The 26,254-nt window shown below is 41.1% G+C and overlaps 1 protein-coding gene across 1 annotated transcript in view; it reads right to left on the bottom strand.

Annotated features, from left to right (window-relative positions):
• The window catches only part of col5a3a (collagen, type V, alpha 3a), a 118,742-nt gene that overhangs the window by 24,556 nt on the left and 67,932 nt on the right, over positions 1-26,254 (bottom strand). The window contains exons 4-27 of the mRNA XM_042504860.2: positions 25,021-25,188; positions 24,203-24,416; positions 23,590-23,752; positions 16,118-16,240; positions 14,236-14,646; positions 13,328-13,435; positions 13,100-13,216; positions 12,945-12,998; positions 12,794-12,835; positions 12,286-12,348; positions 10,173-10,247; positions 9,876-9,959; positions 9,664-9,720; positions 9,301-9,354; positions 9,106-9,159; positions 8,940-8,993; positions 8,314-8,367; positions 8,026-8,079; positions 7,434-7,478; positions 5,282-5,335; positions 5,047-5,091; positions 3,109-3,162; positions 2,426-2,470; positions 1,987-2,040 (exon numbers count right to left, since the gene is read on the bottom strand). Of these exons, the coding sequence (XP_042360794.1) occupies positions 1,987-2,040; positions 2,426-2,470; positions 3,109-3,162; positions 5,047-5,091; positions 5,282-5,335; positions 7,434-7,478; positions 8,026-8,079; positions 8,314-8,367; positions 8,940-8,993; positions 9,106-9,159; positions 9,301-9,354; positions 9,664-9,720; positions 9,876-9,959; positions 10,173-10,247; positions 12,286-12,348; positions 12,794-12,835; positions 12,945-12,998; positions 13,100-13,216; positions 13,328-13,435; positions 14,236-14,646; positions 16,118-16,240; positions 23,590-23,752; positions 24,203-24,416; positions 25,021-25,188 (2,246 nt within the window). The remainder of the gene's footprint in view (positions 1-1,986; positions 2,041-2,425; positions 2,471-3,108; positions 3,163-5,046; positions 5,092-5,281; positions 5,336-7,433; positions 7,479-8,025; positions 8,080-8,313; positions 8,368-8,939; positions 8,994-9,105; positions 9,160-9,300; positions 9,355-9,663; positions 9,721-9,875; positions 9,960-10,172; positions 10,248-12,285; positions 12,349-12,793; positions 12,836-12,944; positions 12,999-13,099; positions 13,217-13,327; positions 13,436-14,235; positions 14,647-16,117; positions 16,241-23,589; positions 23,753-24,202; positions 24,417-25,020; positions 25,189-26,254) is intronic.

The raw sequence follows: 26,254 nt of genomic DNA, 5'->3' as shown, positions 1-26,254 counted from the left end.
GCAACCAACCAGAGAGAAAGCGGAAACGCCAGCAGCACTGAGAGTGAAGCACCATAAAAATATCATTGTGTGTCACAAAGCTTTGCAGAACAATATAAGGAACATTAAGTGAAACTCATTCAAATGCGTCTGACTGCGATCTCAAATTAATTCTTGGAGATGAGAAAAGCCTCACTGTTAAAGCCTTTACACACCAGGGTATTTTTTTTTCATGCTATTAATTTGCACATCAAAATATTTTTTCAAACTGTTTCTGTCAACGATACTCTCACACAAAACATGAACATTATGCTGCAAATAAAGGCTTCAGCCTATCATGATGTGTGGAACGGACATCATGTCACAACATCACAACTATGGTATACCTTTTGCAACTGTCTAAAATTTGCATCCCTGCTTGTATGAATACTTTTTTTGTGTCATTTACTTGTCACAACCCTGGTGAGTAAAGGCCTTTAGAAGCATTTTCAATCTTTTCTACATGTTTAACTGCTGTGGATCAATTCTAACAATGCCTCCTGTTCCCCCTGGCTGACAAATTTTATACTCTTGGCTACTTTAGTTTAACTAACTTCTGGGTTGAATATGTTGAATATGTGTACATACAAACGTGTGTGTGTACATATATGTGTGTATATATATATATATATATATATATATATATATATATATATATATATATACACACACACACACATACACATATCTAGAGATATATACACACAATTAATTTGGTTGTATTTAGTGTTGGTATAGAATGATGTGAGCTTTTATTTTTAAATGTACTGAAGGAACAGCATCCTGTAGAGCAGGAGTCATCAACAACATTTGTCCTGGGCAAGAAATTTTCAAAGCGGATACTGTACTTAGGGGCGGAGTTTCAAAAAGAAAATTATTTAGACCAAATTAGACTCATAATACAATAATTTTAATGATAGATTAAAGGTAAATCAAACAAAATGTTAAATAAAACCATATGAGCGAAAAAATGTTAGATGAGAGTTTGCCCCTATTCTTGCATGAAAATATAACGCAGGCTGCATTTATAAAAAACAGAAATTGGTTTCACCTTCTCCTATCCAATCTGCTCTATGCAACAAGCAAAAATATGGGCTAATCAACCACCTGAACTGACGAAAGAGACAAGGACAGAGACAAGTGCTTTGGCACGTGTGTGTGTGAGTGATGAAATGAGTGAGTGGAGAGAGAAAGTGGAAGGTGGACCAATACACATAATATTTCTGTAAATTACTAATAATTATTAGCCTGTGATATTTTCTAGTATTCTTACCCATACCTGATCCACGGGCTGTGTGTCTAAAATAAGCAAATAATAAGCTAACAGATGGATTTATTAAGTCTTTAATACTCACAGGTCATAAGCACATATTTGGGGTTGGTAAATCATTCCTAATAAGATTATTTTAAACTAAATAGTTTTTGGGGTTTGCTAATGCAAGAAATGCTAGATACCATAGACAGAGAAATGCATGTTTTCCATTTTTCCTCCTCAAATTCAATGAATTAAATTCAGTTAATATTCTGCAGGCCTGATGGGAGCCCTCTGTGGGTTGTACATGACCCACAGGCTGCCAGTTGGCAACTGCTGCTATAGAAGCTGGTAATCTTGGTTGAGTCCTCTTTCATTCATTATCTGGTGTATGTAGGATTTTGCTTGTTTAAAGTTGTGTATGTCTGTATGTTTTTACCTACTCTCTTAAAAAAAAAAAAAAGATCCAAAAACAGATAAACAACCTGTGCCAAAAATGTGTCATGGACTCTACCAGTGGATCTGTTGATCTTGTGGAGCTGTCATTCAGTTGTCTTATCCCTCGAGCACTGAGCTGACTAATGCAAGAAGCAGCAGTAGGCTCTCTATTTGTATGCACATAGATACTGCATGTGCAAAGCCATGCATGGATATGTGCATGTTTATGTGTTTGTGATAATGCATGCATATATGTATTTGTGTGCCTGTGTACTCACCGGAGGGCCATCAATGCCTGGTAGTCCCTGCATGCCTTGTTTCCCGCGGGGACCCTGTATAGGATAGAGAGAGCAATGAATACAGAGATGAGCTTGGATATGACCTGCTACCTTAACTTATGTCTACAAGACCACATTTCCCACTTTGCTGCTCCTCTACCAAACATATAGTATTTATGACTAATTCCACTTTTTATTTCTTTTATTAGTCTGCATAGCTTCATGATGCGCTGCGGCCATGGCCGTCCCTAGTGTCTGTTTTGCCTGTGTGTGTTTCTTCTGTATCGATTTCCTGTCTAGCCGTGCCTTGTCTGAATGGGAGCCAGAAGTGGTTGGGTCGTACTCTCCAGCTCAACCGGCCTCCCGTGGGTATGTGATGACAGTGGTCACAAGGTCACAAGCTTTAATTCTAAAATTAAGTGAGAGACATGCTACCTACCTTCTCTCCTGGCAATCCAATGGGACCCTGAGGACCAGGCAAGCCCTGGACCAGAACAAAGCATCAATCAGGTTAAGTGACACAAGACTTGGAGAAGGCTGGGAGGTGAGGTTTTGCTATAGCCTGTGTGTAAGTGTGCATCTTGTGTGTGTGTGTGTGGAGTCACGAACAGTGTGTGTGTGGATGCCTTTATGTGAGCTGGGTGGTTGGATGGATTGTTGACATGCTGGAGAGCTGAAAAACATGATTAAATCTTCTTTATATGATTGTAATGTCTCTGACGACATTTTTAAATTACATTTTGTTGCTGCGTGGGTGAAAGCCTTGTATCTCCAAAAACATTCTTTCAGTGAGGTAATAAAAACAGCCTGAATACATTTTAGTGTCATGCAATTAGATTGCAAAAGGCTTTTATATGCAAAAAGGCCAGAGAACTTTCTAAACCTGTAGAAGAAGTAGCAAACCTTTAGTTGAAGTAAAAATATAATAGAAACAAGACATTTTTATGTCACAAAAACACAGAGATAAAGTGTGTATGTATGAGAGCAAAAGTGTTATTATGCAACTGCCTGCTTTCAAGTGATTGTGCATATTCAAAGCATGTCTATGACTCGAATAAATTTATACGATGTGTAATGAGTGGATTAACTCTCGTAACAAAAGAGCAAATTTGTGTGCAGTACCTGTACTCCTGGATTTCCCTGCTGACCTGGGGGCCCTATCTCTCCTGCTGGACCCTGACAACAAGAAACACTGGTAATCACACACTCTGTCTCCACAATATCTTTGTCATAAGTTCATCATCACGTGACTGGTTAACAGGTTAATTAGAGGGCTACACTAAGCCCCTCCAGCTGATGTTTTTGTAGCTGACATGACTTTCAAAAACGTATTACACACTAGGCATGAAGTAGTTACAGGTTTAATGATAACATCTATGTAATTCCCAACAGTTTGTATTACTGTTTCGAATTTTAATTATCATCAAAACTGTGTTTGATTTCAGTGCTTTAAAAAACTAAAGACACAAACTGTCCAACAAAGTTAGAAATACTGTCCAAGGCGCCAACACAGCATGCTATGTGGGTTTCTTTTTCTATTCCCATGTTTACAGAGCAGATGTGCAGCAGGCAAACCCTGTGATGCAACTGTACCCTTGTTCTCAACAACAGTGACACAGACACTCAAATGTGCATTTCTACAACAGGCCATCTTTACTGTTAATGCAAATTTGATATGGCTTTGTGTTTACTGAAGGTACTAGCAGTGGGGATCCTTGACTCTGGGTGGCCCCTGGCAAAGAAGCCCACTCAGGAGAGGAGAGGCCCGGCAGACACATATTTCTCCATTATCTGATTAGGATTGGCTGAAATTATCAGTACATTGAGAAAAGCTGGTCCACCTTAAGTCAGTCTGCCTTAACAGTACACATATTACACAGCTACATTTAACTTCATACTCTGCTGTGGTCGCAGCAGCCCCAGCGTCATTAGGCTGGTTTCTATTAACACTAAAATTGTGCAAATTGTAATTTCAAATATGAAACACGCCTAATTGAAATAAGTCAGTTTTAGAAAAACTCCCATTTGTTGCAGTTAAGTTTTGCCGCTTGTATGATATGGTATTTTTGGCGATTCGAAAAGACCATATTTCGCAATACTATACTACAACTATATCTACCATACTTATAGCATTTATAGGTCACATGATGCTGTGACTATGTGCTTGTCGGTAGGAACTGTCTCCCTCAAGCATGATGCAGCAGGTGCTACAAGAGGTATTATTGCATCACATAACTCTTTGAAAGCTGAGCGGATAACCTGGAAGTTTTGAATCCACAATCCCTCCGTGAAATCGTGTACTATCACCTCCCAGAAATCCCTCATATGTGGCCATTCCCATGAACTGGGGGGCTTGCCTTTCCATTATTGCTCACCTAACACGCCTACTTCACCGTCAACTGGAAATAAACCTGCTAATGTTTTGAACATCCATCACCATGCATCTCTGAACATTATCACTAGAGGAGAAGTGCATAACATCGCAAGAAAAGTCAAGTAACATCACTCAATGGAAACGCAATCATCTCGCAATTCTGTTTTATCAACATTTCAAAAATATCGCTTAATTTTTGTGCAAATTTGGTGTAATAGAAACCTGCCTACTGTCACCGGCCCACACTTTCGCTTGGGGGGGCCACAGTGCACTGTGAGATGTTTAAGAGCTTTATAGTTGCTATTGAAAAATGTGCTAATATGAATGGCTATAGGGGGGATGGGGGGCTAACATATGCCTGGTTGCCTTTCCAGTGCAGAGTGCACCTTTGGGTATTGACTATGTTATCATTCTAATGTTTATGCAGACAAAATAATACAAAAGTGCACAGCACTACAAATTTTACTTATGGTTTTCAATATACAAATGCAAATCCAAAAATTAAATTAAATTATTTCAGGGTGTGTATCAGTACTTTGGTCACTATTATCCTGATATAACATTACATACTGTTTCATCCCTATATACCCACACGCTCATATTTATGCCACTCTTTTTACATTCATTGATCATCAGTGGTATATCATGACATAAAATAAAGTGCTTATGAAGGTAGAAGGACTGACCTGGTTGCCCTTTGACCCCTGTACTCCATCAGTTCCACTAATACCCTAAAAAAATACATGATGTCAGAAAACAGTGGATGAAATATCAAAGTTTGATGGAAATAAGAGACACAGCTCAACAGCATCCTTGTTTATCTTCAGTGGCATATTGATGATTCCATGCACAAGAGGACCTTTTATAGAGTTGAAGAGACTGAATAGCTCTGATCTTGCAATCAAGGCGATGTTGACTTACCGGCTGGCCAGGTGGACCAGGTGGACCCCTTGGCCCAGCAAGACCCCGAGAACCCTGGAGACAAAACATAGCAAATAGTCAGCAGCTAACCTGCATTCATGATGAGACTGGGGTGAGAGTGGAATACTAAATTATAAATCAGAACTAAGAAGGGAGAGAGTGGAAAACAGGGAGAGACAAATAATATATTTTTGTGTGTGTGTGTGTGTGTGTGTGTGTGGGCGCATCTGGTTTTGTATGTGCTAGCCACAGAGATTGCACTAGCCTGTGTTTGTGTGAGTGTGTTTGTGTGCTCTGTTTTTGTCAGCCTCCCTCTTTGTAGGCTGGCCAAGCCACCTGTTCCAAAGCCACATCTGTGATCTCCTGGGAAGTGATTGATATGGAAATATAATCATTCAGGCCAGGATTTTATCTCTTCCCTCTCTGACTCTCTCTCTCTTTCCTCTTTCCTCTCTCAATCTCTCTTATCTCTTTCACCACCAACCAAATTTCTGCCGTGCGTTTGTCTCTCTCGCTGCCTCACATTCCCGTCGCTCTCTCTCTCACACTCTCACATCAAAACAGCCAACTCTTCTCTCCTTCCTGGATCTTTGTAGTTTAACACAGCTTTCCTAACATGTCTTATGGCACTCTATTTCTTCCTGCACTAGATGATCCATTTGGAGGGACAGAGCCCTGCTGAGCTCCAACCTCACCTACTGGGAGAAAGATAGAGTGTGAGTCATAACCAATCAACCACTGTTCACCACAGAGGTACACAGAAAAAATGACAGCTTCCTCTTCTGTGCTCTTAAGATCTCTGTGGTTTCTCTATGATCTAAAGTTACTCCACGGGAAGAATTTCTATGATAGTTTTTTTAATATACATATTATGCATGTCATGCCATTGTATATTCTCGTGCCCGAGCTGCATGCCTTTTCCAAGTGACCTTTTCTCTCGTAATGCTACGGTGAACACTATGACAGTAGGCATTAATAAGGTTTGACTGTCCTACTTTTTTATATAGTGCTGTATATTGTAAAACACTGTGTAGCATGTTTACTGTTATATACATGCACAGTATGAGCAGTAAATTTTGTACTTGTTTAAGTTCTTCTGTAAGATTATGGCTGAAACTTCTGCTTGAGCTTAAATCTGGTGATCTCCTGCAATCCCCTCATGGTTTGTTGTGAAATTATTTGTTTGTGTGATTCTGCACAAAGAAAAGGGTTTTTCTGGGAACCAAAAGACCAGACTTGAAAAATATATACAGGATTCCCTCATTATGCCAAGGACAAAATTTCCAAACTTTCCAGTACTATTCAAGGACCCATGAGAAATTCTTCACTCAAAACGTATAAGACGAACAGAACTGTACAGTTAACTTTACTCTAAATATTAATTATATCATTATTGGCAATCATTGGATACAGAGCAGTAGAGGTACCTCAATAGGTGAAAGAAAGCTAACAATTCAATTTATTTGTTCGCAAAAAAGAATACACCATACCTTCAAACTACCATGCTCTACTTTCAGAGTAATTTAAATTAAATCAATGTGGGCACTGGTGTGCTACAAGTGACAATTTAAAGTCCTGCGCTGCCTTTATCAATTGCTCCATCTCATAATGTGATACAATTTAAAAAATATTAGTGGGGCATCAGTATGGAAACATGTTACATCACACTGCCACAACATTATATTTTTTGCACCAGCTGCCAACGTTATTCAAACATATCAGATTCAAACTCCATTCAAACATCATTCCAGCTATCTGGCATACATGGAGGGAGAGATGAAAAGCCAGGAGAAAATGAAGAAACACAGAAGATGGTAAACAAAACATCACGCAACTACACATATTAGAGCTATGTTACATCAGCAGCTACAGAAAATAACTGTTATTTTACAGTATATGGAAGGTTAAATGTGAAAGATTATTGTAACAACTTTTTCATTCGTGTAATAAAATTCCATAACTTCTCAAAACCTGGAAAACAATATAGTGAACTTCTGTGACTTTTCCAGGTGTTCAATGACCATAAAAACCCTGCATATCCTCCACACTAATTACTTGTGACAAAAAGTAATGTGGCAAAACAATGAACATTAAATATTGCATTGTGTACATTATGCGGGAGCATTATATCATTCCAGATGCGAATACTCACGGGTTCGCCAGGTTGCCCTCTTGGCCCGACAGGTCCATCAGATCCCTAAAATAACAAAGACAGAAACAGATTCAACACATAAATCTCATGCACCTCTCTAAGTCAACCTGAGGCATGGATACATTTATATCCCCACAGACATAATCTGTGAAAATAGCTCATTAAAGAAATTCACTGCCTGACAGATAAGGCTCAACTATCTCTGAGCAAAGACTAATAGGCCACTCTCTCAAATTTCCCCCGCCCGCCTGCGTGAATTGATACTATCTTGACAGAGCTTCTATCTTTCATATTTTCAATTCTATGTCAGGGATGCACTGCATAGCTTTCATGTTTTTTGCAAACCTCGATACTGAATGAACTCAGGCCAGCATAACGGAATTAGAAATTCGACAGTGTAGGACTTCATTCAGTAAAGCCTGCTTTGATCCGTGGTGCTTTACCATCTAAATGGTTTGTAGAATTGATTCACTGATCTGGAAAGGTTTCCCCCTTTAACCTTAAAAATTCTGAAAAACAAAGCACTGCTGCAGGATGTATTTTCCAGGCTTTGTTTGTTGCAAGAACATTTTGCAAAGTACTGTGCACTCACCTTTTCTCCTGGCTCTCCGACAGGCCCATGAGGCCCCGGCTTTCCTCTGTCCCCCTACAAGATAAAAGCATTAGCCACGAGCCTCAAGATATTTAGGACTGTTCTGTTTATAGCAGAGCAGCATCCAGCAGATGCTTTTTGCTGTACACTGTCATCACAGAGATCACATGATCAGAATGTGCAAATAAACACCTGCCATATGAGGTGTTAGGAATTCATGCATGCCGTGCATGCACTGTATTACTTAATAAATACAGTGACAATGCTAGGTTACCAAATCAAACTCACTCTGTGTCCCTTGTTTCCTGGGAGACCTGGCAAGCCGTCAAAACCCCTGTCACCCTGAAAAGTAATAGAGAAGCAAGAGCATTAAACCCTGAAACACGCACACATACGGTAATGTGTAAACATTAGCAGAATTGTAGTGAAAGTCTCCCCTGGCAGAGCCTCGGCCATCTGCTCTGAGTATGTGTTCGGGAGAGGGAGCTTTCAGATTAGCTGTAGGTCTGCTAAAATGCTGCTTTGACTGATAAAGACTCTGCTGTTCTGTCAGACCCAGCATCAAGGGAGCCTGATTTATTTGCTAAGCTCTTCCTGCAGCTGTTAGGTATTGAGTTGCCTTGTTGTCAATACATATAATAAGCTGTGGGGTGCTGGATACCTAGAGGCTTACACTTGCAAGTGGAGATAGTTTGTTATCGTACAAGACCCTGCTGCCTAAACATTTGTGGTATTGTTGTGTTTGTAGAAACAGGAAACTGAATTCATGCAAACTCAACACAGAAGCACTGTGGTCTAACAACTGGCAATTTAGCATTCACACAACTATTAACTAATAGCCAAATGGGTAGTAAGGAGGTAAATATATACAAATCGGTGGGTTCTTGATGCAGCTCGATTATTTGAGATTTCACCTTTGAGCCAGTTTCACCTGGAGCTCCACGACCTCCGTCTGTTCCCGCACGCCCCTACAAGATTCACAATCCAGTTAAAATAGCTTCATGCTACATCAGGCACAGTATGCTTTTAACACAATATGCATTTTCAGCATAGAAACCTGTAACACTTTAGATGTCTCACCCTTTTTCCAGGCTTTCCATTAAGTCCTTGAGGGCCTTGCAACCCCTGTGGTCCCTATATGAGAAAGAAAGCGAGCAAGCCAGATGTAGAGAGGTGTAAAAGGGAAGGCAAGAGGACAAAAAGAAACTACTGTTAACAAAACAAGAGTGGTATGATGGAAGCTAGTATTGAAGTAAATACAATGGCTGGTCTTACAGGAGGGCCATTTTCTCCACTGTCTCCTTTGAACCCAGTGGGGCCTGGAACACCCTGCAAAATAAAAAAACAGAAATAATTTAAGCATAACATAATGCGCAGGATCAATTCATCAGAGTACCATTCATTCACAATACAAAAATGAGTTGAGAAAAAAAATCTTAAAATTCTGTACGTTTTTGCAACCATTAAGTGATTTCCCAAGCAATTTGAACAAACTGAGAATGCATAATGATACGGTTAGGGTGGGAGGGAGAGAGAGGAGCTTGTGCTTGGTCAGGCAGAATGTGAAGTTGAGGTTAAAGGTTGCAGGAGCCCTTGAGGTATGATACAAATTTGGTCAAGGTCAGGGGAGTGTCTTACCACTGGGCCTGGTCGCCCTGCGAGTCCCAGCGGACCTGGAGGTCCCTTCATTGACAGCTGGAAGAAAAACACAAATGGGTTGTTTATGTACACTTCATGAAATACCTTTTTGACTTTTAATATGCAATAATTTGGTCGTCACATACAGCGTAAAATGTCAACAGCAATGTCAACATTGATAACACCAAAGTATGGGTTTCTGTGAAGTGTACCTGGGCCTGTTGCAGAATGGCCTGTGCCTGCGCCTCTTGGGGAGACACCACTGGTCCCTTCTGGGAATCACCTCCATACTGGAACTGGAGGTTATGATAAAGAGGTCAGTTCCCACTGCAGGATTCCCCAAATGTAAATGAAGTTCAATCACACAGCCCCCCCTTGTGGTCATGCCCCTACACCACACTGGGGAAAAAAGTGTAGTCTGAGTTTGTGTGTGTGTGTGTGTGTGTGTGTGTGTGTGTGTGTGTGTGTGTGTGTTTGAGAATGCGTGTGAGGTTGCTTTAAGGTCTTACTGGTAGCATCAGCAGGGATCCTGGGGGACCTGGAATCCCATCAACCCCAGCAAGACCAGGACGCCCTGGGGGACCCTGAAAAGAGAGGTCGGGGAATGGGATAAACATCAGCTACTGTGTGCATGGTGTGTGTGTAAAAGGGAGTGAAAAAGGGTCTAAACGGAGAGAAAAACAGCCCTGCAATCTAATCACTGTAAAAACAACCTTTGCTCCATTTCCACAGGGCATGTCATATACACACATACACACACATTACCTTATCTTCTGTTTACACACTGTACATTTCCATTTGAACAAGTCATTCAATGGAGCACTGAGTCATCAATATTGTGTTCATCGGATTACTGTAAAGTTATCTGATAAGTATTTAATCGGTAAGACACATTCTTCTACTGGTACATTATTTTGCAGATCTACTGTAGTTTTTTAGTACTGCCTTTTGACAAATAAATGACACTTGTTTCTAGGAAGTTTATGGCACAAGTGAAACAGGTGGAAATATGTTCAATAATCTTACCTCATTGGTGAACATTTTAATTTATTTTTAAAAATACATACTACTTATTAATCCAGAATATGCATTATAATTCATTGTTTGTAACCACACTGGAAACAGATGATTTTCTGCCTGAAGCATTAAATGTCTACAGCATGTCCCCATAAGTATTACATAAGTCCTTACAGATGAGCTAATTCATATATTAATCACTGGAGGACAGGCTTAAGTGTGTTATGTGTTTTTCGTGCAGCTGCATGAACAAAGGAAGAGTTCCTTCTCTATGCCTTTGGCTTCTTCACATGTAACGCTCTCATTACGTGTGTTTCAGGAGGTCCTCGAGGGTATTGCTGCTTTTAAATTATACCACACAGAGAGGCTTTGTGTTTTTGATGAACACGTCATTCCTGTGTGGTTAGTTTTGTACATCGTTCTTCTGGTGTTATTGACACAAGACTGTTAAAACAACCCTAGAAATGAATATTTAGACATGAAGCTATATTAATGAGGGTAAGACACAGTACATGTAATACATAAAGATGCAGCATAATCTTTTGTTTCAGATACTTTTGAAATTTGATGGTGATTCATATTCATGTTTTTTAATGCCATGCCTAAAGAGATTTGGAGATATATTGCATTGTTCATCCTTTCCTCACTTACTGATATCATTGTCAAATTCAGTGATATGCGCCATTGTTAAATCTCTTCAAATTTCATCCTAAGAAATAAAATAATTGGTTTATTTCTTGTGTCAAATACCTACTAAAAGTGTGTACGATTACTGAGGTTGATGTTTGTAATGCTGCATTCACATGGAATCGGGCAGACCACAGATGGAAAAAAAAGTTGGATGGCACGAGGAAAACAGTCTGACAGAATGGCAGGACAGTAAAACAAAACATGCATGATGATATATTGCGTTGGTGATGCTGTATTGTTTAACAAGAATGAGGCATAATATTTGCGTTCACCATTTTATGTCTAGTAACTGTCCAAATAGCCTGTGATTTTGCCTTGTGTAAGGGCGCGATGAAATATCCGACTGTGAATTCTGCCGCAGAGAATCATAAAAAGTTAAAGCGTTTTAACTTAGATAAAGCATTTTAACTTTGTACAGCAATGCCAGCCTGTGACCTAATTTTTATTGTCCTGCTGTCATTGACTAAAATGATATCTGGTTTGCCGTCGACAGTCTCCCTGATTCCATGTGAACGCAGCATAAGCCACGACAGTCTGCATAAACTGCCATTAACATCTTTGCAAAGCAAAATGATAAAAACATCAACAACTGGGGAATTGCAGAGCATCTGTCAGTGTGTGTATGCATGCGTGTGTGTGTGTGTGTGAGTGTGTGTGTGTGTGTGTGTGAGAGAGAGAATGTGTGTGTGTTCCATTGTAATGAATCATGGACCATCACACACACACACACACACACACACACATAATCAGGTCAAATATGTGTGAGTCAACATCCGTCCCTGAAGCCCAGCAGGTTCACTTCAGGACGGAACATGTTTCAATGTGGAGTCACAGATGAAATCACAGCTCTGTGAAGGGGTCAGACCGGGTCAAACTAACCCAATGGGCCCAGCTCTTGGCCGAAGCCACACTCACCAATTCGCCAGGATCTCCCCTGGGTCCTGGAGGGCCTATTGGGCCAGCTGGGCCGGCAAGCCCCTGTGAAGGAAACAATGACAGCACTCAAATAAACATTGAAGAACATGACCATATTGTGGCTTCGTTTTCAACAACATGATAATCATCTTCTACGTCATATTTTAAACCTCCAAATGCTAGACAATAATCCCTTTTTATTTCTTTGTGTATTTTGAATCAAAATATTTGTACTTTTTTATATCATCAGTGTTTCACAAAGTGCCATCTTGCATTGCATTACAGTGCAGGGGTGTATTTTTACGGTGGTCACCTCTAAAACCCTGCTTCCTTTTCCAAAAACACCACATTGCATCCTGATGGCTAGAATCCAAAATTCTCAACATTCTGCACCACATCTGGACAGTGCCTGCTTGTGTTACATTATGCCACATCCTGTATCATTACAGAGACAAAACACTGTCAAATCTTCTGTCTTTTATTGTGTTCAGGCAGTGCATTGGCTTACCTGTGGTCCTGGTAGACCTGGGGGTCCTTGCGCTAATGTACCCTAGAAAAAAGCACAGGTAAAATGAAATGTAAATTAAGAGAGTATCAACTCATTCCCATGCTCATAAAAAAGCTACCAGGCTATTCATTAAGTGTTTCTACTAGCTCACCGGCTCAATAATAGCTGGTTCTCCCTTCTGGCCTTTCTCTGCTCTGAGTCTAGCCTGAGGAGGAGAAACAGATGAATAGATGGTAGAAATCACTTGACACAGGCAATCAAAGACGTGACCACTCACTTGATGTGTGAGTTCACCTTGAAATTTACCTCCCCATGCCATGTGTCTGCTCCTTCCCGCTCTGCAAAGTCAAAGCTGTCCTCGTACAACTCGTACTCTTCATACTCTGACTCTGTGTCATTCTTGTAATCTTCATATTCAAGAATCTATTAAAAAAGGGGGGGAAAAATTCCATTCAGGTATAGAGAACACCAAAACAACCTCTCAGTGTTTTTGTGCTTAGGTGAAGCCATGTCTCGCATTTGCATTTAACCTACCTCATAGTCAGTAACATTCGGGCCCACCGTTACCGTGGAAACATAGAGGTCTCCATAAAGGTCATCTTCATGCTCCTCCATCATCGGCTTCTTCACTAGCTTGTCCTCCTGCAGGCCGACACACAAGCTTAAATGAGTCATAGCAAAGATGAAGAGGGGGAGCTCTGCTCATTAGCACCCAGTACATCCAAGTAAAGTCACATTTTGTGATGCACAATATGAATGTTAGCAAAACAGGTGGAATTTATGAGTGTGTTGACTATTCGGGATACAGGTTGACAGGTGTGCAGTTAATTACAGTGCTGGAGTTTAATGAGCTGATGGACTACATCAGATTCATGTGGCAGCATGGCAGAGACTGCAACAGCTACAGAAACAGCAAGAGCATGAAGAATTAGTTCACTCTGCAAATCAGCAAATAATAAACATGAAGGAGACACACAAGTTTTCCTGACTGACGCAGTGTGAAGTTAAAAATTGATCAGATTTTATGAAAATGATTCACAGTTGTTTTGGCATATTCGTAATTTAAAATATTGAGACGAGAGTATACATTTACATTGAATGAAGTGAAAACCCAATACTCATTCTGTATGTTAAAATACAGGAAGATATATACTGCATGTACCATGCATACCATGATTTTCAGACAAATGGTATGCATGTGCAACAGCGTGTTCTACAAAAAAAAAAAAACACAGTCAAAATGTCTAAATTAAGATGCATTCTCCAGGTTTTCAGTCATAGAAGTGATGATTAGGATGGTGCTGGTTAGTGGTGGTGGTAAGCAACTGAAGAGGGAAGAGGTGCTCTTTAAGGTTAGGAGGTATTAGGTAGGTGATCGGTTAGAACTGCAAATGGCAGGCGGGGGTTCAGGATGGAGGGCATCTACAAGTAAACTTGTCTACCTCCTCAGTAACCTTTGATTCAGGCAATGCACTGGGCATCACAGTGGGGGCCTCAGCGGTGTCTGGTTCATGTGTAGGCATCTCCATGAGGGTCTTGTCGAAGACTTCAGTAGCACTGACAAGTTTTAGGACACTCTGAATTTCTGGCAACTCTGTTGGCTGAAATGGTTCTTGGGATAGATACTCGGGCAGTGTTGTGGAAACTCTGAGGAAGCCATCCTCAAGACCCTCCTCTTCGTGTTTTTTCTTTCTGGATCCCTTCTTCCCCTTGCCTTTACGTTTCCCTTTGCCTTTAGAGCCCTTGTCCCTCTTCTTTTTGTTCTTTTTGCCTTTCCTGTCCTTTTTGGAGTCTTCCTTTCCTTCATCGGGCTGGTCACCTTGCATGAGGGCATCAGACCCAAGTTGGGAGTTCTTTTATGAAAACGGGAATGCAAGATGAGGGCACAGGTGAAGGTTGAAGAAAACAAACAAACACTCTTGTGAATGAAAATACAATACGAGAAATAAGTCGCAACAGTAAAGTCCTGTGATACCCTTACAGGGTCAGACACATGCTGTGATTCCCACTGAGCTGACAAAAACCTAAAGCAAACATGAAATGAGAAGGGACAAACAAATGTGGAGTTGTTCCCTCTTAATGCCCGCAGAGGACATATTTGCTTGAGTGGTCAGGGGTCACTGTGCCTATGATCCTAAAGAGGTGCTAATTCTTATTGTGCTCTGTGGCAAGTGAGCAAATATGGGTTGTGTCATCCTCCAGTGATATGAATGGCCTCTGCCTGAAAATGACACTGAAGGCCCAGTCTGTGAAAGACATCAATGATGAGATTTAGATCCACTTGTAAACAAGGTCAGTGTGTAAGGGAGAATGATGGGAACTAGGTCAGTGGGGTGACAGATGTTTGACATGTTCTGGATTCAGAGCTCATTGCTCAGCTGTAGTTCTTTCAAAGCCAGCTGGATGACTATCGAAATGGCTTCACACTGCCATTAAGCAGCCATCTCTGGAGCATAATCACTGACCAGGCGCACACACTTTTGTGCAGATATGTATACACTCACATGGGTGCGCACACATGAGTTTATGCACGTGGCATGGACATTGTAAAGAAACATACAGGAGATATTTAAGTGTTAAATTGTATATTCCTTGAAGCCCAACCACACACATGCACTCACATCTCTCTGGCTCTTATCCTCTGGCTGCCTCCTTCCTCCTTATCTCTATCTTTCACACACCACCAAAGAAATATACAGTAATTCATATCCATGATTGATTCATTTTTTATGCACGCCTTGAGGAGGGGAAGAGCTATTATATCATGTTTGAGTTATAGGCTCCTGGCTCCGTGTGTGTGAGAGCACCTGACCTTAAGAATGCTCCACTGCTGGCTGCATTTGAAAGAAGACACTCACTTGTTTGACTGATGGCCTATTCTGTCTTAATTTCTCAAGTCTCTTTTTGCAAACACTCAGTACATTTTGCACTGTACTCAGACCTCTTCTTGGCCTGGGCTGTTGGCTGCTTGTAAATCATATGAGTCTTAGGGACACATAGCTCTATTGATAGGCATGCTCAAGCTCATTTTACTGGTTGGCTGTAAAGCAAGGGCTTCTACAAACTCAATTCAGCAGCCAAGAGGACATGATATGTCTTAACATGAGAGATAGAAGCCGAGGCTCATCAGATTTCTCGAAACTTATTTTTAACACATTGAGGAAAAGTGGAAAACTATGAAACAAATGAATGACTTGAGACATGTATATAAATGTGCCTGCCATGTGTTTGCACGTAAAGCTGTACTTCACTGTATCAAATTTGTATGAAGATTAACTTGTTTTCCAGTGGGCTATGCCACCTCCTGTTGGTGGCAGTACTGACCTCCTGCAAGACCAGTGGTTGGCTGTTGTAGGGCAAATCAGAGTCACAGTCTGGTATGTAGTTTTCACAGTAGTGGGCAGCGGCCTGAGGATCGTCCAGAATCAGTAGTTGCTGAATATCTCCCTGAAATAAACCAGAAAGCAGACCAAAATTATACAAAAGCGTCATGTTGTAATGGTAGCCTTACATGAGAAGCAGAATCAGAACCGGATGAGAGTGATTTGACCAGAAGACTGAACCTAAAAAAACGACACAGACTCTATGACAGCAACAAAACTGGCCGCAGATATAAAGCAAAGTATAATACAGTAGCATCAACAGACTGTCACTACTGATACAACTGCTTCTTCTGTGTTACCCTAACTCCAGGAGGGTCCTGATTGTGTACACGAAACAGTCAAATAGCTCTCTCTCACCCCCCTGTCAGGACCTTTCACTTCCCATGCTGCCCTGGAGGCGTAGCCAATGTGTATACACAAACATGCACGGAGTCGGCACTGCTGGACCCTGCAGCACTAAGCCCAGAGTCTCTGTTAGCTTTAATGGCCTTACACTCGACAACACTCTTTTCTTTGGTCAACATTTTATTACATGTTTTCACAACTGTTTTGGCACAACTCCAAAATAATAATGATAATTTTCAAAACGTTGTGTGCAAACCTCAAACCGCTGGGCACTTGTTAACAACAGATTTGAGTTTCTCATTATTTAAAAAACATGCACATCAATGAAATCAAGCCTGTATTGTCCACAATTTGCATAATAACTATTTGAATATAACTTGATGATCAAAACTGATCATATTGCTTTTCAGGTGATCAGTTTTACTCTCCAAAACATATATTAAGTCTTACACTGTGTAAGTTATCACATGCACAATAGTCTGTTCAACTGTCATAGTCTGTCGTCAGTCTCAAAACCACATGCCTTTGCTTGATGCAATGGATGCTGTTTATGATGACATCACAGTAGACCATTGCAGGGGGTAGTTGCAGCATGCAAGAAGATTTTTTCCCCCCATGCAAGGAAGAATATTAGGTGTGATATCGATGAAAATCTGTGGCCAGATAGACAGGAGTGACAGGAATTCCAGTGAGGTGCTTTGGTGTAGAGCTCCAGCTTTACTGTGTTACAGTGTTATCTTTTTTTGTATTGATGTATTTTTGTATTACATTGTGCTGTGTCTGTTTTTCTGTTTAACTTTCAACTTTAATTTTTATTTGCCCCAGAAGTGCAATTGGTTTTTGCAGCCAGACAGATACAAAACAGAAAAATACAAAAAGCTTATACAGAGTACATTATGGGGATGAGGGGGAGGTTTGGGCACTGGATGTTGCAGATTCAGGGGAAATCAACAATGGTCCCAGGTTACTTTCCCCATCAAAAGCCAAACAGGACTTGCTGCCAGTCACTGCATTAGAATGCACCCTTCATCTACTGTGATGTATGACTAACAGACACTTAACATAAATAAAAATACAGTAACAGTTTCCATGGAAATGTGAGTGAAATATATAATGTAAAACTTTGTACTATTATAATCCTCCTCTGAATAGTATTCAGTTTGCTACAAAAGAGCACTGAATCAGCTGGACAGAAACAATATTCTAACACAGTAACCATTAGTGTCAATAATAAAGTGCAATGTCGGTATATGGTACATTTCCAGGGACCGCTGCCATACTAACAATTAAACATCCAAACATTTTGACCATTGTTACACAATGCGAATTTTCTTTATTTTGAGGGCACTGACTTTTTATCTGCGACAATAACTTTGTTTTGAAGCATGACATACATGAATATGTGCTATACTATGCAACTTGTCTTAACAAATGCACTTAGAGCTTTGAGAATGTCTACAATGTTTCAAAAGTTTCTGAAGCAATTAAGAAAAACTGTACAACATAATGCTTAATTCACTGTCAACAAACGCATTAAATGTACAATGTGTAAGATATGGCCAGAGTTTTAGTTTAAAATGTTCACAATATGAACTAATTTCAAGTGTGAGAAAGCAATTATTTATTTATATCAAAGACACGTGTGTGTCGTGTTTCAGATGTGTTTGCTAAAATTAGCATGCTAACTGCTAGCCCCTGCCACGTCTGCCTTGTAATAACCTTTGTACCTCGAGAGGCAATAGTGTCACTGTAACATCCAGTTTGCCCTCAGTCCGACATAAGAGCACAAGAAGTAGAGTACAGCCACCAATTAGTGCCACAGTAAACTTTTGGTGGCAAAGAAGTGATTAATGCTACAAAGAAGCAAAACAAGAGAAAACACTGATGTGGCTGTCCAGCGCTGGAGAAAGCTCATGCAGACAGCAGCACAGAGAAGACAGAAGAGACCTTCTGCATGGTGAATTTACAGCTCACAGCAAATTCATGCAAAAAAAAAGTCTCTGGCTTTTGTTCTGATATCTTGTGTCGGGGAAAAAAATGTTGTTGCATATTTATAACCTGTCATTAGCTTGTTAACTATAATACATTAATGCCGCTGTAACACTGAATGTCCCACAGAGCCCTATCAAACTTTCAAACGTTGTATGGAAAACAAAACGAATCATCAAAAATTGGTATTAAACTGCCAAAGCTGATTCGATTGGCATAATTCTGAGATGGGTACAACCCTAGCATGGGCACATAGCACTTTTTAAAGTACAAATTTGTCAACTGTCAAGTAAAATACCAAATGCCAACAGTTACATATTACTATTAAAAGAATATTTATAGTTAAGACAACAGTAGCGACACAATGAGTTGGGCTTAAATAAATATCAATGGGCATTTTATATTATTTCTTATATGCTGAATAATGAATAAAAAATATATCCAAAAGATCAGCAGATAGTGAAAATAGCTTTGAACTGTGGGGCTGATTCCCTGAGACACAGGTCACAAAGTAATTCCATATAAGCAAAATGCAGGCAGCCCCATGGCACAGTGTTTGACAACATTTAGATTAAATTAGCGACAAGAATCTATGTCACTGACAGGCCATCGTAAACATATGTTCGGGTGAAATGTTATCGAGGGACAGCTGGGAAGCCATTTGTGATAAATCAAGTCAGATTAACTGCTTGATGTTGTGGTAATTATAGTCCCATTGTAATCTCTTTAATTAGGCTTTAGCGGACAGAGGTGAAACAAATCAAAACATATCGCTTCTCCGTTACCCACCACCAGCTCATATATCGACGTACAGCTCATGCCTTATCAGCGATGCAAGTCAATGCAAAGTCTGGATCACCATACGGAAAACTGTAAATCTAGGGATAACCGTGAACATTATGCTTTCATGTGAGACATAAAACATGAAAGGACGTGTTACCCAGGTATACTTTTTCTACCTGCTTTAGCCAAAAGCCAGTGTCAAGCAAAGGAAATTACTGCACTCTGAGGTGAGAGACAGGGAGAAAGAGTGTGAGAGAAAGGCAATGGGGAGTTAATCCAATCTAATCCAATCTCAATTTGAGATCAAAGGCAACACTTTCACAGAGAAGTTTTCCTGTTTTTCTTGCCTAGCGGGGTCTCTCTCCTCTAGAAACACACAGCGAATAAAGTGTTGCCCAAAATCCTGTGTGCTCTGCCATCCTCCATTTAGGATGGGGCAGGGGCATCTGAGGAGGACATGTGAGGACGTGCTGCAAAGGAAAACACCTCAGCTGAATCCACAAACTTTCGATGGCTCGCAAGCATCCTGTGCGAGGTCACACATGGCACTGTTGGCAAAGGTTCATTAGTGTTTCAGAGTGACCTCTTCGCTTTCTCCTGCTGCCTGCCAGCGAGCCAATAGTCACACTGCTCCAACAAATCACAACTAACTAGACCTTATGTGAGGTTCTGTCCTCTCATTAGCAGCGTCTTAATCGGATCTAAATCTCCAAAAAACAACTTGAGTTTTTGTGAAGTCATAACCTCGCGTGGGTGACGGAGCAACAAGCTCATCGTAATGAAACAGCATTTTGATGCTCCTCGTTTGCTTAAAGTGCAACAGATGCTCATGACTAACTAAAAACATCTGACCACCATCAGACATTACGCATAGCCAAGGCAAAATATGACTTAAACAGACCTTGACCGACTTAATGTGCTTCTCCGCTTTGTGTCGAATATCGGTGGGTTGCTAAGCATTCAAATAAAGCTGCCCTTTAATGATATGCTTGACAGGTCTTAGTTTCAACATGCTTGTAACAGCAAGCCAAAAACATTTCTTATTTCCAGTACTAATCGAGATGGAAAAGATCTGAATTTCGAAACAAATAAACGCCGCCCTGGATTTTATCTAGGCAGTCAGTGTGTTGGAGACACATACACAGGGCACACAGCGGCAAAGAAGGAGTACAACCAGACTTTAAACAGTTTGATGTTTGCTGTGCTGCAAATGCAAGCAGAGTGTTGAGTTTAAACACCAAAACTTTTGTAGTCATTTGTAGGGCAATCTGGAAGCAATAGAGACATTAGTGGCTGACCGCAGTCCCAAAGCTCCCACGCTGAGCTCCCACGCTGGGAGAACTGGGCCGGAACTCCGGCCTCCTCCCCCAGAACCAGGGCCTGGGAACACAGGCCCAGAGGTCAGCCTGAATTATCTCTCCTCCCCTGGTACCAGCCTCACCCGAGGTGCACAACACTTATGCCTCGAGATGCACAGCCAGATAAACATAGCTTTGAATTTATACTGTAAATTTATGCAAACATTGAAGCTCATATTTTAACATCACATGTATCACTATAAAAAAATCAAAAACAGATGGCTCAGATGAAGGCTTTATCTCTTGCTCCAAAGAAAGCAAGACATGAAGACTCAATATTAGATTAAATTAAGGGCACACTTTGATACACATGACCACAATGGCCACAAAAAGTGCATGGATGGTTCCAAAGGAGGGATCTGATCACAAGGAGGTTTTAGTCATCACCACAAATAATGTCTCATCATCTTCCTCATCATCATCATGAACGTCATCATATCTCTAAACACATGATGATGACTAAAAGCATGACAGTTTTTTTGGACTAAGGTCAAAGATGACATTCTCTCCACTGTTTTGGAATACGGAAATTTGTAGAGCCCACAAGGAGAGACATTTCCTCACTGAGGTAGGAATGCTTGTCAGTGTCTGAGAGGGAAGGGCAGGAGGGAGGGGAGGGTCACTTATAGCATGGGAGGGGTACCTGAGTTTAAGTTAGGTCATAGGGAAGGTTAATGTGTGGACGAGGTTAGGAGGGTAGTTATTGACTAGTAAACCCAAAGGCAGGAGGTGTTTACTTGTCAGGAGAACATCTGGTTTTCTCCTGGTGAAAGTGAAGAAGGCTGAGGTTTCAGGGAGCAACAACGACCCTCCCTCTAAGTTTAACAGTATGCTCCTTTTGCAAACTGTGGGGTATTTTTGGGACACTGTGGGTGAACTAGAGTTGGGAAGACGGTTGTTTCTCTAAACTTGACTACACCATATACCTCCGTCTATCTTTCCTTTTCTTTCTTGCTGAGCAGACACAGAGGCCTGAGGGCATGGCAGGGGAAGGGGCTTGAGCTGATCTCTATTTCATGCTGTGGGCGAGAGATCTAGAGTGGAGCCTCATTAGGAATGACAATGGTGCAGGGTTTGCATATTGTCATGGGAAGCACAGAGAATGACTTATGACAAAAAAGGTTACTGCAGAGAAAAGGAGGGATTGGAACCACTACTACAACGCAGTTTGAATCTCCTTGCCGCGTGTTAGCAGCATATTGATTAATTGATTGATTAATTATGTGGACAAATACAGTATTCTAATGCTCTAAACCCAAAAAGTATATGTCAACTTCCAAAAGAATTAACTTTCGTATTTTCAGTTACATGCAATTTGGATAAGTAGTAACTTAAGCTGTGATACACGTCTTCTGCTTCTCAAAGATTTAAAAAAGCCCAACATTTATAATCAAATAAGAAACTGGAATTTTTTTCTACAAGAGTATGAGTCCTGACCATCACAAGGCCAAACAACACAAGCGGTGGACTGGACATCAGGAAGTTTAGGAATTTTCCCAGTGGGCCAATAATGTGAGGGCCGATTTTTTTTCCAACTTCAGCATTATATACCATTTTTTAACACCATACTTGACCATACTAAAAGACGAAATCACACAAGTATCCTTACGCTTACTTTACCAAGTCACTCGCCACTTCTCCCTGTCAGCTCAATCTAGGCCATCTGAATGCATTTACCATGACTGTATAAAATATGTACATATTGGTGCACTACACTTGTAGCTGATTTGACCACGGAGATGCGAATGACAGCTTGCTTGACCGCAGCTTATTTTTAGAATATGCCCTACAGAAGACTGATTGGCTCCCTGCAGGCAGCCAGGCACTGGCAGGTACTGAGTTGGCGACCCCTGATAAGGCTTAAAACGGATGATAGCCAGACCAGCAAATAAATATTTAAAAAAAAATAATAATAACTCCATGACAATATAGTGTGAACTGATGGTTCCTATTAAGATCCGTGTTTAAACACAATTGACTGCTTTGCAATATTTTAAATAGTTCTGAGATACAGGCTATTGAGAAACGGGCTATAGAGTCAAATTAGGTGATCATTAAATTACTTGTAACCTTGGGAAATCAGTTTCAAAATTTTACAAATTAATAACAGATTGTGTGCGTGTGTTTTAATTTTGTGTGTCAAATGGGGGCCCCTTAACAGCAGATTCTCAGGCTGCTTTTTGTTGCCAGTCGACCCTTGCCAAACAACACACATTCACAGTCAAGAATGTTTCTAATGTCCAAAAGAACAGCTGGCCATTCAGACATCAACCCTTCAACAGCTGACAGATCTATACTGACCAAAAAGCAAAGAGAATGTGTCATTTCTTGGCTTTGCAATGGAAATGAAGAGGCTGGGCATGTCTGAACAGTACGTCCCCTTCACCCCATTCCCTCCCAACATCTCTTCCCTCTCCATTGCTTTGTTCTTGCAATACTTGATTGACAGGATAGCCCCTTGAACCGCGATTTTCCCTTTTAAATCTTTTCGTAAGTAGCTTTAAAAGGTAGGGCGGGGGGGAATTCCACTGCACCAAATACAATTTATATTCCACTAATCCCACGATTTTCCAGACACAACTGTATACTGTATTATACTGTGTATCTCATGCACAATACAATGTATAATATCATACAGGTCATGCATACAAGTTATAGAGGAAACTGTTCAAACCCAGTATCTTATTTCTCATGCATTTTTAAGCACATTCCTTCAAAAATCAGCCCTTATGTGTTTGGTATGTTTTAGATCTTGACAATAACTTAAAACAAAGAGGATATGAGCTATGCTTGGCCACTGATGAAACTTGAAGAGGTTTTCTAATTTGATCAACTATCCAAATCCTTCACCAATCACCTTGCTCAACAGGCCATAGAAATATTAAAGTCAGCAGCAGCTAAAATACACTGACAAATAAAGTAAGAAACAATGTCTCACCTCAAATACATCTTCGTCCAGCAACCGTGTCCCAAACACAGTAACACCTTCTGTGCTGACGACAGCATTGTCCCCTCGCAGCAGATCCAAGGTCTCTACCTTCTGACAGTCCAGGTAGAGGGTGACAGACTTGTCCTGCACACTGTAGGCTATCCTGTGCCATCTGAAAGAACAAAGAGCAAGTGACTTTAAAAGATGGTGGAGAGAAGTACGTTGAAAAAGTATTTGGTGTTTGAGTATTTTACTGTCCAGAATCTGCAATGCAAAGAGAAATTTCACAACTCTTTCAAGTCAAGAAAGCCAAAAGTGCCTTTGAGCCTGAGAATGTGAAGGATTGATCCTTTGATCAAGTCAAATCATCGCAGCTAGCAATCAACAAGCATCTTATTCCCTTTAAGGTTGCTCAAGCTCAAGCACAGGGAGTGAGCTGTATGAATCAGGCTACAGAAATGTAAGGCCTGCTCAGATCCAAAGGCTTAAGAAAGTTATACAAGCACAGTTAAAATAAATTACACGGTGCTGGTGAATCTCTGATCTGTGCACACACGCATGTCAGATATGGTGTGCTGTCAAACAAGCATAAAGTTCATTAATATCTGCTCAAACTACCCACTTTCCATCAGCCAGGTTGATCTTCTTGAAGGTGGGGTACATTTCTGGTGTGGGCTGCCCATGCTGGTCCTCATACAGGAAGACAGGCGAACGGCCCACTTCGAGCCCCAGTTGCTGCACTCCCTGGTCATCATACACTGAAAGAAGGAAGAACTGGGAGCCCTTTTTGGCTCGCACTGTTGCCATCACAGAGAAATTCTCAGGAAACATGGAATCTGGTGAAGAGGAGAAGAGAAGAGAAGAGGAGAGGAGAGGAGAGGAGAGGAGAGGAGAGGGAGAGGAGAGGAGGGGAGAGGGAGAGGAGAGGGAGAGGAGAGAAGAGGAGAGGAGAGGAGAGGAGGAAGAGGGAGAGGGAGAGGAGGAGAGGAGAGGAGGGGAGAGGGAGAGGAGAGGGAGAGGAGAGAAGAGGGAGAGAAGAGGGAGAAGAGAGGGAGAGGAGAGGAGAGGAGAGGGAGAGAGAGAGAGAGGAGAGGAGAGAGAGGAGAGGGAGAGAGGGAGGAGGGAGAGAAGGGGGAGAAGAGAGGGAGAGGAGAGGAGAGGAGAGGGAGAGGAGAGGAGAGGGAGAGGAGATGTTAAGTCATTCAAACGAAAGCACAGCAGGGGGCAGATATTTTTATAACATGCTGGCATCACCTGCTGCCAGTGAGACCTGAGTAAAGATAATAATGATGAAAAATATTGCCCATGAAAGCAGCGAGCACTCAGGGGAAGAAGTAAAGTGAGTTCAAAGTCAGATGTCGTAAGGTTTTTACTGAGGGAAAAAAAGTGACACTTTTTTTTTTTTTTTTAGAAATACTCTGGAAAAAAAAAGTCCACTACCAGGGAAGAGCTGTTTGGTAGGAGCACTGAGCTGGATCTTTTTGTCTATCTTGTAGGCCAGGTCCGTCTCTTCCAAGCCCCTCCTGCTGGTGCAGAGACCAGCCTCCAAGGACACCCCCTCCATGTTCTCTGACAGCTCCAGCACTCGCAGAACATCAATGGGATCAGCTGGAAAGGACAAGGAGAAAAAAAATGAACCATCTGCACATTGTTATAGAGCAGAAATACAGGGGTTTATTTTATTTCACACTCACTGAAGCTAATTCCACCTCTGTGAACAAGTAAACATGCTTTAAAATAAATCCCTGTTTATTCCTGTTTCTAGAATTGTATGAAAAACTATGAAAAAGATTTATGATAGGGGTGGCAGATTGCAGCCACACGCTTTCAGTCATGTCAGTGTAATACTTAAACTCTGCCAATGTGACAGCACTTTGTTGTCTGGCTCAGTTAAGTGCTGGTTGTTACTGAGCTGAAGAGGAGGGTTTAATGTGGCTGGAAGCCGGTTTTAAAGTGCGGAGGCTTCCTGCTTCCTAGGAGTCAGAAGAGACGAGCTCCTCTGAGATGTGGCGGCAGGTGGCCAGGCTTCTGTGGGTGTTATTATAGGATAGGGGTGGTACACAGCCTAACCCGTAATCCTACTGCAGCACACCTGACAGCTGACACCTGCACACCACTCACCCTGCACCAGTGAGCAAACAATATGTCCGCATCGCATTTATCACAATTTGAGCACTTCACTGGCACAAATAACTGCATCAGTGATTCATATATTCTGGCTGCTATTCTGTCCTAACAAGTCAGCTAGTGTATGAAATCTCCGAAGCTTATTTCCCAGAGAAAAGAAACATTTCTGCCAATGGGGTAAGTTCATTTTATTTGTTCCACATGCAGCTCCCTTGTTTCAGGTGTTTTCCATAAGTGCATGTTATTATTTGGAAATAAGACGGGCCAAGTGCTGCCACACTACCAAGAGAATCAACAGTATTCTAATTAACAAGTTGATTTTAATTACAAACATGACCATATGAATTGTTAAAATGGAGATTTTTTTTTGTTGAGCAAATGCCTTTGCAGATATGAGGTTTCTCCCAGGGTCGGCTCTCTCATTACAACAAGCCTGAGCTTTATTTGCAGTCCGCTGCTCCTGTTATCAGATGTTCTGTTGATAAAGTGCTGCCGTGAGCATTAGCCAGGATCAGAGTTTTGTGCGCAGCCAGTCTCCCACCAGCTG

This window comes from Plectropomus leopardus, chromosome 18 (assembly GCF_026936395.1).
Source record: "Plectropomus leopardus strain MGB_pleo_1.0 chromosome 18, ASM2693639v1, whole genome shotgun sequence".
In the NCBI taxonomy this organism is placed as follows: Eukaryota; Metazoa; Chordata; class Actinopteri; order Perciformes; family Serranidae; genus Plectropomus; species Plectropomus leopardus.
Note: the sequence above shows the minus strand (reverse complement) of the source record. Positions and strands in the feature narration are given on the sequence as shown.